This window comes from Orbicella franksi, chromosome 5, assembly GCF_964199315.1.
Source record: "Orbicella franksi chromosome 5, jaOrbFran1.1, whole genome shotgun sequence".
In the NCBI taxonomy this organism is placed as follows: domain Eukaryota; kingdom Metazoa; phylum Cnidaria; class Anthozoa; order Scleractinia; family Merulinidae; genus Orbicella; species Orbicella franksi.
The window spans coordinates 25,185,419-25,196,916 of NC_138149.1; the positions used below are offsets into that span (position 1 = coordinate 25,185,419).

Below are 11,498 nucleotides of genomic sequence, written 5' to 3' on the forward strand. Positions count from 1 at the left end.
AGAAATGGTATACCCGCTTCATTAAGGCACCATCAAGCGTTTATTTACTTTCTTGACTTCAGATCTTATGATAATCAATGATGATTTAGTTGGTGAAGTGCGCTCTTTTTGTTTCGGAAAGAAATAAATTGAATTTGAGTGCAGTAATTAAACTGGGAAAGATCGACGGTAGACAATCACTTGAGTTGTTTCGAATACAACAGAATTCCATGTGACAACTTCAAGAGATGACATGAATATTTTCGAATATTTTCTAACGCTATCGGGAGGTTTTTATCAGACATTGTGTCAGAAAGTTCTTCATTGACGAAACATAAAATATGTGAATAAAACAAGAGATTTGTCAAAACCTTTTATAAAATTGTTTGTAAGGAGGTTTTCTTTGACATAATCATCAATATTTTCTTCAAATTTACTTGTCTCGGATTCTAATTCTGTAATAACTTGTTTACCAGCCTTCCAAACTTCAGGAGGAGGCAGACTGGCGGACAGATTTGATTAACGCCGTGAAGACGGTAAGTATATATTTGTTGTTGTTTGTTTGTTTGTTGTTTCTTCTTTGTTTCTTTGTTTCTTTGTTTCTTCCTCATGACTTTCTTCTTCCCTCCACCCCATATTTGATCGCTCGAATAAGCGGCCATCTTGGATGGCAATAGACTGCAAAAGGCTTGTTTGTTTATGTCACTCGTGTTGACTAGTTTACCATTGTCTTTTGTACCCTTACAGGTGTTCGAGAAAGACCGAGATGTTCTTGTAGCCGAGCTGAGGACTTCTCAGCTTGCGAACGGGCATGACTCCCCTGTGGCAGCACAGCTACGAGACCAAATTCACACGCAGGTATAGTAAGTTGGCAGTTAAAGTTCATAGAGAGAAAGGAATAAAGAAGAAAAAATTTGCGGCCGGTATGTATATTTTTTTTTCGTTACCATTGCTGTTGTGTTTCCTAGGATGAACTCACAAGTCGTGTTACAGAACAGCTTCGTAAAAAAGACCGTGATTCTTTGCTGGCTGAGATCCAAGAACTGCGAAAGATGTCCACGATGAAACCGCTGAACGATCAGGTAAGACTGGCGTAGCATTGGTCGATACAAGCGTCCAGTTTCGCTCTGTCTGAACTAGTTTGAAGCTTCTTCATCTTCATAAGTCTTTTGCAGTAGGGTGTATTTTTTGTATTCAATGGTATTTCACGATTTTTCGAATTTATTGACGGTAAGATGAGCTCAATTATAATTACGTAAGTGGTAGTTCTAATTAATAATTAGATTATTCGCTCTCGATTTTTATGAGGTGATACTTGATTCGGTCTTCGGCCTCATCAACTATCACCTCTTAGAAATCAAGAGCGAATAATCTAATTGTTTTAGTAGAATTCTAACTAAATTTCCTCCAAATATTCCATGCAATCATTTCTCAGCGTAGTAATAAACTTTATGCTTTAACAAACTCGTGCGGATTGAATTGTTATCCTGATTTGAAATTTGCGTCTGTGTGTCATGAAACATTTTGAGGTTTTAAAGTAATTATCTAGTAATATTTCTAAATCTTTCTAAACACTAAAGAAGCTAGAAAACGTTTCCATCATATGGATGACCTCTATCGTCTGTACTCTAATGGCTGATAGTATACCGGTAACTCAGCCAATCAGATTGCAACGTTTGCATCAGTGTACAAGTAGAATTCTACTAATTTTGTTTGCTGGGAAGCTTACTAGATGACGTCACTCTGCAATTGTGTGCTTCGGTTTCCGTTATAACTGAGGAGAGCCAAAGCGAAGTCTTTAAAATTGTTTGTGTTTATTCGCGCTAGGTTAATAGTTTTCTTTTTTCTTTTGTTAGAAGCAAGATCTTGTTGAGCAGTTGCGCGGACAGCTTGAAGAAGCTACCAAACGAGAGAGAGATTTCAGAACACAGTGTAAGATAATATCATCAGATAATTAGTTTAGTCTATGGTATTTACTAGGTGCAAAGTTGCTAGTTTGCTTGATTTTAAGTGAGGTAAAGAAGGAAAGAAATCTCCCAGACACAAATATAACCGAATTCAAAAATCTGGTTGGAAAGTTTTTTAGAAATACTTGTGATCTACGGAGGAGATAAGAAAAGCGAAGCAAAATCTCTCAAATCTTTTTTTGAAAAATCCGCTCGTGAAAAATGTCGGGTTTTTGCTGAAGAGCTATGAACCCTGAATGCATCATCGTGAAATTCTTCAGCAGTAGTTTAGTACAGTACTGTAGGCTACAGCTGAATTCACAATTTTCTCTCTCCTGATGTGATTTAGTGTTAGTTAAAGGTCAGCAGGCTGAACACGTGCAAAACGATCTCAAAAACTCGCTAAAGAGAGAGCGCACTCTGGTGGCAGACTTGAAGGAGGCTTTGGCGAAAGAGAAAAGCCGGATCACAGATCTGGGCGCCGCCCTTGAGAAAGAAAGAGTGCAGGTCATGTCCCTCAGGTAAGACAAATATTTGCATTGTTCAGAATTTGAAAACGCATATTATTTCAGCTACCACAAATTTATTTTTCAGTGCATGATTATGTGGTCATTTGGGGCTTTTTTTTCTGATTTTGGAATTGAGTTTTTTTAAAAAAGCGTTAGTTTTGAATCACTGAATGTGAATCGTCGCTAAACAAAATTAATATATTTTAGTTCGTTCTTTCTTTTTCGTTTTTCTAAATTTCCGTGAGGAGCCACGTCACAGTTTGCGCATCTTAAGAAGTTTAGCCTAAATTTTTCAAGTTCGTTGTTTGTAATCCGTGTTAATCTTTTCCGTCCTCAACCATCCTTGTTCCTTTATGGTTTATTATTATCTCTTTGGTGTTTGTCTATCTTAGTAAACTACTATATTCAGGTTTCCTTCAATTTAAAGGTAATTTTGTACGTGGCTAAAATAACTCGATATACCGTGACTGAGCTTAGTTTTTTTATCATTCTTCAGAACAAGTCTTGAAGCAGAAAAAGTTCGTTTATCGAACCAGACTCAAGCCTTGGAGCTTGAACGAGCCAACACGAAGAAATACCAAGATGCTGTGGAAAGCGAACGTCACCGTGGTAAACAAGAAAACAATCGGCTTCTTGAGAGCATGGAATCTCTCCGCCGACAGCTATCGGCCAATAAACAAGAAAAAGCTGAGTTAGAGGTGCAGTTAGAAAGAGAAAGAATCTCATTGTCCAATTTGGAGTCTGAGTTGGAGACCGAGAAAGCACTGCAAGGAGAGGCCTTGGGTAAAAGATCTTTGGTGTTTGTTTTTGTTCCTGCATTTTCTCTTTTTAGCTTGGTGTGATACTCAGTTAGCATCAGAGAGCTGTTTTTCTTCGTCGGTGATTCGAGGCTTCCATTACGCTATTGGCACTTGTCGCTGATCGCTCTCTAAAAAAAACCGGTCAAACCTGATTATGATGGTAAATGTTATTTTCCCTTGTGGCGCTTAGGAACAAACAGCATACTCGCTGAAATACGAAATTGCATCAATTCATGAGACAAATATTTCAAGTGAACATAGTCTAGCTAACAATCCCAACTCACAGAAGATAACCAGTTGGCTGACTCTGTGGCCAGCGCGGCCAAGACGTTGAACTCTGAACTACTGAGAACAAGATATATTTTAATAGTGGTAGGACAGATGGTTTGAGCACGGAACTACCAGATTGCGAGAACAGCTCCATAAGCAGGCCTGTGGACAAGTTTACAGCATTCCTGTTCCTAAATCAACTCCAGAATTTAACATTTGTGTTATTGTTCTCTTCTTTAACCACAGAACGAGATCGTGAAACAATCGAAGAATTGTCCGCAGCCCTGAGAAACGAGAAAGCTCGAGCAGAACATATGCAGCTTGCGTTGACGAACGAAAGACGACAAACAGAGGCGCTAAAACACGCAAAAGAACGAGCAGATCAACTTAGAAACGTGAATAAAGGTAAGACAATAAGAGAAATGGTACCTGAAGTTTTTATATTCCAACTAGAAATTCTCCCTTCTTGTTGCGACACTTTCCTTTCATGTTAGCTTTGAGAATTTGAAGGCAGGTCAAGGCGATATCCTCTGGCTGATTGTTTTCTTATTCTCCTAAACCGTCTGCTTGAAATTAGATGGATATTTAAGGAGAAAATATATGTTGATGAAATTGGACAACTCTGCACAGGCCAACTGTTCAGTTTCAAAAACTTGGCTAATAAACTGATGCTGTATATTTTCTCCCAATCTTCTAGAGCTGCAAGCGGCTTTGAATGCTGCGAGAGATCGCTCCGTGGAACTCAGCACTTCTCTAGAAGATGAAAAGAATCGTAGCGCTTTCCTGGAAGTGTCGCTGGAAACAGAAAAGGACAAGAACGACGAGTCAGCCAAGACAGAGAAGATAGTGGCGAAGCAGCTGAAGGGATCTCTGGATGTTGTACAGGTACTGAACATTGGGTAGTCACGCTGCCACGCATTTGTGTGACGAGCCACCTTATTCACTAGAAGTGCAGTTAGAGTGGATATCGGGTTATTTTAAGAACGTTTCTAAAAATAACCCGATTATGAGCTTTTCGTAAAACGTAGATGGCATCGAAATAATCAATCAATCAATCAACACTTCATATAAACACGTTGCGCCTGAACTCGATCAAAAGACGAACGTGTATGCAAGAAATATATAAGAAAAAGAATGAATTACATGTTACAAAAATAATACAGTTAAATATCTTTTGTACGTTAGATAATTCTCAGTTTGAAAACCTTGTCATATCTGTATTAATAAATAGCAAATGCGGAGAGTTTTGGAATGATGATTTCAAGTTGTAAATCTCGTCGTCTTTGTCTTTTGTAGAAACAGTTAGTTGAACTGACGAGCATGTTAGAAGAAGAACGAGTCCGCGCGAGAAGACTGCAGAACGAACGAGACGTTCAACAAGCCACCGCCATGAGTCACAAGGAAAGAGAACGCCAGCTACAGAGCGAGCTGGAGAGCGAGACAAAGAAACGAGCTCAGCTAGAACATAGGCTTGGGAACGAAAGAGAAAAGAACGTCGCTCTGAACAGAGAATTAACCGACAGGGACACAAAATTAGGCAAGCTTCAACAAGACCTCGATAATCAAGCTGTGAAGCAGTCTGAAAAGGTATGCGAGCAACGAAAGGCTATATCTTTTTTTTTTTTTTTAAAGCATTCGCTGCGTAGTAGACTTGGATTTGTTATGCCTTTAAAGGAGGTACGTCATGGTTTTGTGCTAACAGTTAGCCTAAGCTTTTCAAGTTTGACGTTTGCAATCCGTATTAATCTTCTCCATCCTTGCTCCTCTATGGTTTATTATTATCTATTTGGTGTTTTTATATCTTAGTAAACAGCTATTTTCAGGTTTGTTACAATGCTGTCACGTAAATAAAGAGTTAATTTTGTACACGGCACAAACAACTCAAAATGCCATGAATGAGCTCCTTTATCTGTTAATGCGACTGTAGGAGGCATCAATGTACCCACTCCGTATGAGGCTGCTCCTTCATCAACAACAACTGGAGTCCATGAGGCAGCAACACCAGGTGTTGATCAACAAACATCAGAATTCTGTGGACTCTGCTGCAACCAGGTAACACTGTAAATAGATATTTCTCCACTTCAAAACTCCCGCGTGAGATCGATAAACAAATCCAATTCTACCAAAGATATCAGAGAACGAATAACTTCCGAAAGTTTCCGGAGATATTCTCAGTTGTCGAAGAATTCTCGACATTTCCAGGAATCTTTGCGTTCTTTTAAGGAGACTAAAGAATTTTGGAGAGCTTCCGTTGTTAAAATATATAATTTTCTCGTAATCTTCGAAAGAAACTGACGTCTTACCGAAAGTCACCGGAAGTGAGTCATTTCCATGTAGCTTGTCGTTTCTGGTTTGTTGTAGTAAACATTTTATTTCTTTGTCTAGGGGAAACAAAGAGTTGGAAGAAGTTAAAATGTCACTTGGAAACCTGTTGAAAGAACTGGAGCAAATCAGAGCGACACTCACTGTGCATATAGATGTAAGATCGATTAATTTTTTCTTAATCTTGAAGCTGAGTCACGACAATGTAGCCTAATTGGCAGCATTTTAATGCTTCTGGCTTTCGCTATATTTGACCGTTTTTTGTGTGTCTTGAGCGAACAAAACTACTAAGTTGGATGACTGAACGACCGATCTAACGAAAAAACGAATGAACGAACGAACGAAAGGACGGAGAAACGAATGGGCGAGCGAACGAACGAACGAACGAGCGAACGAATGAACAAGCAGTCAGACGAACGAACGGACGAACGGACGGACGGACGGACGGACGAACGAACGAATGAACAAACGAACAAGCACTCAGACGAGCGAGCGGATGGGCGGACGGAGGGATGAACGAATCAACGGACAAACAAACGAATTTAAAATACTTGAAACTACGAAACTTTAATCTTTAAGCTTCTAAGCATAGCAACCAAACACTTGTAATTTTTGTTAGGACGGTCAGACCGTACCTCTGTCGCCGATAAAAGCTGCTGCACAAGAGAGGATCGTTCGTCAAAACACAGAGCTGGCAGAATTTGTTAACAAGTTGAACGAAGAGAAAAAGGAATTGAGGAACGCTTTAGCTAATCTGGAGGAACAAATCGCACAATACAGGCAACGAGAGAGAGCAAACCAACAGGTAACAGTGTTTCAATAATTTTTCCATTTATCTGCTTATAAAATAACTCAACAAATTGGTGACATCAAGATTTATTGTTTCAGAACTCACGTCAGACAAAGGAGCATGTCGAGTCTGTACTGAACGCTGAACGTGAAAAGTGGGTTCAGGAAAAAGCTCGATCCCAGCAGGCCTTGAGGTCAGCTGAAACAGAGCTGGCTCGTCTCAGGGAAGAAGCCAGCAAAGACGCTGTTCCGCACATACCAGTCAGCAGTCATGAATCAGACACGGAGGAGATCACGTGGCCACGTGCTAAGGTGGGTTCACTGTATCATGAATAGACCAATTTCGATACATTAAAATTCAGCCTAAAGCAATCGACCTCCAGAACGAGGCTCCGGGGAATAACGACAGAGTTTGTGGCGTTTATTCCCCGGAGCCTCGGGCTGAGGTCTATTGTTTTAGGCTAAATTTTAATATATCGAAATTGGGCTATTATTTCTACTGTGTATATACGAACTATGTGATTGTGGTTTGAGAGTGAGGTTCTAGCAAATAAAAGTTGATGTCTTATTTAGTCTTGGCCAAAGATGAAATACTGTACGTTGTTTTCAAGTGCATGGTTTATCGAATATTATTAAAAACTGAATCATTGGATAATGCAAGTCGGGAGTTTTCATTGACTTAACCATTATGGGTTATGAGCCATTAGACCATGTTCTACAAATATGGTAAGCGTATGCGGTTTTTTTTCTTCTTCTTTTTTACCTCTCTGGCGCGTTTTTTTTTTTTTTTTTTTTTTTTTTTTTTTTTGTGTGTGTGTGTGTATGTGTGTGTGTTTATTCTCTCTTTTGGGGCGTTTTTAATAAAACAATTATTCCACTCCCGCTTGTTAGATATGAGGTGATTATACCCAACTTGGCGCTACGCGCCTCGTTGGCTATCCACCATCTCATATCCAACAAGCGGGAGTGGAATAATTGTTAACTATCTCACAGGTGGCTTGATCTTTTTCTTAGTGTATATGCAAACAAGTATATATGCAATGTAGTACAACTTTTATTTGTGGTGTTGTCTGCGGTCAGTATTGTTTCATGTTGAAATGCCTCGTTAACCTCGCGTCACGAGGTTGCACATGAACACACGCATTATTTCAGTTTAAAGTGTATTTGCATCAATATCGCGACGTTAGTCTTTCTGCAAATGCATTTCATTTTATTAAGAATTACATTGGTTCAGTGGAGCTTCTACTGTTGTGTTGTCACTTACCCTTGTTTCTCGTTCCGCTTTAGATTCTAAAGCTCTATAAACGCTTCATCAAGGCCGAAAGTTTCAGGAAAGCGCTTGTCTATCAGAAGAGGTACCTTCTGCTGTTACTGGGCGGCTTCCAAGACTGCGAGTCAACAACTCTCGCAATGATTTCTCAGATGGGTGCTTTTCCCGCTAACCCAGACCGCTCCTTCAGACGAACGGCTGTAAGCAGATTTCGCACTGCTGCGCGCGCTGTCCTCGCCATCCAGCGCATGAACTTTTTGGTGAAGAAATCAAAACGCGTTTCTATCTCGGGATCGCGCGACAATACGAGTCGATCGCGCGTTCTCAACGGTGATATCAACGGTCACGAACACACTGTTTACCAGGCTACCGCAAATACGTACACACCTCGGTCGACTCAGGACAGGCCCAGCAATGTTAGCGGTACCAATGTTGTGCCAACGTTAAATTTACATGAGCCCAGTGCTGGTCCCATGTACACGGATAGATACTCGCCAAGGAGTGACCGAAGAACTTACGAGAAATATCACACCGCTATTAATGGAGACACGGACTTTAGAAGTCGTTCCGTTAGACCTGCAACTGCTTCGTCGAGTGAGAGGTTCAGTCGACGAGAAGACAAACCTATCGTTGACGATCCTTTGTCGCAGCGAAGTCACGTTCCGTCTTCAAGTAGGTCACCTAGAACTTTCTCTCCAACATCCTGGTCGGATACTCGGACAACGTCGGTTCCACTCGCCCGAGAACCGACGGATACCGATTATCCCCCGACTTTAAAATCGCCACCCGTTCGGGACACTGGCACCACACGACGGGAATACGGTGATCGCGATCGGTTTGATCCAACACCTCGACACTCTTCGCCCTATCGTCGGGAGCGATCGATTTCTCCCGACGGTTACCGTCATAGCGGTCGGCCACTGTCGCCATCAGGGACATCTTCAGTGGGATCGGCTCACAATGGAAGTGAAAGCGGTGATCACTCACTGAATTTGTACATCCACAGACTGGAGTCTTTACAGAATAGACTGGGAGCTTTTAATAGAGGTAAGACTTCTTTAGATGTATGTTTTATCTGTTGTGGTAATTTTACGCGTTCTTCGTCTTGTTGATGAGGTGCGGTAGGTGGCGTAAAGCTGCGTTCAAGGGACTGCATTGCGGAGGCTGCGTGATGAGTCAAAGAATGTCAACGTAGGCTAGACAACATCTTACACGAGTTGTTACATAACCGGAAGTGATCTAAATATAACTTAAGAGGGATAACTTTGGTAATAAAACCTGCATGAGGGATTAACTCCCTCACCCCTCGTCATCTCTTGAAGTTAGTTATGTGAAACGCTTGTTCGTACATCATTTTTGGGTTTCTATCAAGATTCTTCCTTACCATATGGAGGCTGCCTGGCCGAGTCGTTGGGGCGCAGGACTTGAATTCTGGAGGTCTTGCGTTCAGGTCCCGTTCTGACCACTAAGTGGTGTTGTTTTGCGTTACACACGGGTTCAACTTCTTGGCTACGCTTGTAAGTAGCCAACTGGTTCGCCTCGTGTCAGTGTTAACCTGGTTATGTTTGATTTGTAATATTTCTTATTAAATGTTCCACACCAGTACTGAATCGCTTACCGAGGCTAAACAAATGTCAATGTTTTCTTTTTCAAGGTGGCACGGCAAGTTCTTTTCCAAAAAGCAGACGATATTGATGACAGTCTAATAGAGTATGATTATCCACTCACAGGAAAAGTCGAATTCTTCAAGTTCAATAAAGTATTAAGATAATCACGATAGTGGTGCTTCCTTCGTTCTGCATTAGCTCCAGCATATGTTTCAAAACGTTTCTTCTTCCTTTCGAACTTTGGATGCAGTCGCTACTACAACACGCTTAAAGATAATCATTAAAAGTAGACGCCAGGCTAAATTGTTGTTGAATTAAAAGAAAACTTATAAATGAGTGCGGTTTTCATTCGTTAGTCTTCGCCCTTAACTCAAATGTTTGAGTCTTGCGTGCTAATTCAAAGAGAAATATAGCATAAATGAAAACGTTTTATAGAAAAACAAGAGATTATAACTTAGAGGTGGTGGATTCATGGAGCCGAAGTGAATCTTCTAAAACCTATTTTTAGAGCCTTGCTTAAGAGTCTGTTGTCGATGATTTTACAAGATGGTGACATAGTGGGGACTTAGAGGAAAAACAAGTAATGTGTTTTGAAATCGTTGCTTACTAGAATTTTTATCTCTTGTGAAGGAATGTATTGTAACTTTGATTTCGAAATAGATTTTATGTGATTCACTGCGGAACAGAATAGGGAAAATTGTTTCTCTGAATCAGCCTCTCTTCATAAAACTTATTGGTATAAGCTTGTTTGATCGAAGTATTTATCGAAACAGAGAGATATTTAATACTTTGACTTATTTATGTAGAAATTTATTATATACATGTATAGGAAAGTTAGGACATATTTTCTTTAGCTTTGTGCTTTTTTTGTTTTTGTTTATAGTCATGTTATTTTTGTTACATTTGATAAATTTTGTAGTGTATACGATATTTTTGTACGCTATTTGTAAGTCATCCAGCGATTTGTAATCGACTTGTGAACATTAAATAAGGTGACATCAACCAGATATAAAAATAGATATGACATGCTTTGAAAACTAAGTGTTTCTGTCTTTTTTGTGTCTACTGCACTGCTCTGTGTTCATGCCCATGGAGAAGAAATTATGTTTATCGTTGAATTCAAAGCGAAGTTGAGGGGAATACATATTGTAGTAACAGCGATGTTTCTCGAAAATTAGGGAACTGAAAGGTCCTGAAGGTACATCCCGTCCATGAATGTCACAGAAAGTCTCACCTCACTCACCCAACCGTCCTCATCCCCAGAGGTGTCATGTTACAAGTTAAATTATATGGGGTTGTGAAAAGTACGTTGTTGGTAGCACTACTCTCCATCCAGGAGCTTTTCCCGGTGAGATAAGTAAGGACAGAGGGCTACAAGAAATTACCGTAGCCTGTTACGGAGTCAAAACGCTAAATGGGCTTATAACATAGCAATCAGAGCTGCGCAATCAAATTTAGTATAATTAAGCGTGAACCATTATCCATTATAAAATAGTTACGATAGTACGCGTGCTCTCGTTGATCGATAGGTTTTTCTTTTTTTATGAGAGCTGTAAACATGGTTTTCGAAATATTTTTCAAAAATATTTTATAAAAACAATAGGGGACCTTTTGCGTAATTACATAACCTCGTTTAAACCATATAACTGCACTCAGTTTCAACCTTCTGAACTGAGTGGGATTGATTGACCAGTTCTCAGCCAATCAGCATGCATGCTGAAACTTGTACATGCATGTTATTAGTGTTGGTAATCGTATGCATGGGACTGCAATTAAGGATTATTACCTCGAGTGATATTTGAAAGTTCTCTCCAAAGTGGAATAAACCTTTAGGCGAGTGCAATTTGAAGGAATTCTCAAATGTGACGATTAATGTAAATCCTTGATTGCTCAAGCTTTCGTACGATTACTCATTTATTGTATGAATGGGAAAATTGGATAATTAAACGAGACTTACCTGTGAGTTGAAGTTTGATTGGGATTCTATCACATGACAGCAGAAGGCA

The 11,498-nt window shown here is 40.0% G+C and overlaps 1 protein-coding gene across 1 annotated transcript in view; it reads left to right on the plus strand.

Moving 5' to 3' along the window:
- LOC145487275 (uncharacterized) overlaps positions 1-10,533 on the plus strand; it is a 53,415-nt gene extending 42,882 nt beyond the window's left edge. The window contains exons 30-44 of the mRNA XM_081466021.1: positions 456-515; positions 727-837; positions 948-1,061; positions 1,836-1,911; positions 2,275-2,446; positions 2,931-3,217; positions 3,751-3,909; positions 4,202-4,389; positions 4,801-5,091; positions 5,432-5,556; positions 5,890-5,983; positions 6,446-6,631; positions 6,715-6,927; positions 7,903-8,932; positions 9,540-10,533. Of these exons, the coding sequence (XP_081322147.1) occupies positions 456-515; positions 727-837; positions 948-1,061; positions 1,836-1,911; positions 2,275-2,446; positions 2,931-3,217; positions 3,751-3,909; positions 4,202-4,389; positions 4,801-5,091; positions 5,432-5,556; positions 5,890-5,983; positions 6,446-6,631; positions 6,715-6,927; positions 7,903-8,932; positions 9,540-9,580 (3,147 nt within the window). The 3' untranslated portion in view covers positions 9,581-10,533. The remainder of the gene's footprint in view (positions 1-455; positions 516-726; positions 838-947; positions 1,062-1,835; positions 1,912-2,274; positions 2,447-2,930; positions 3,218-3,750; positions 3,910-4,201; positions 4,390-4,800; positions 5,092-5,431; positions 5,557-5,889; positions 5,984-6,445; positions 6,632-6,714; positions 6,928-7,902; positions 8,933-9,539) is intronic.
- The last annotated feature ends 965 nt before the right edge of the window (positions 10,534-11,498 follow it).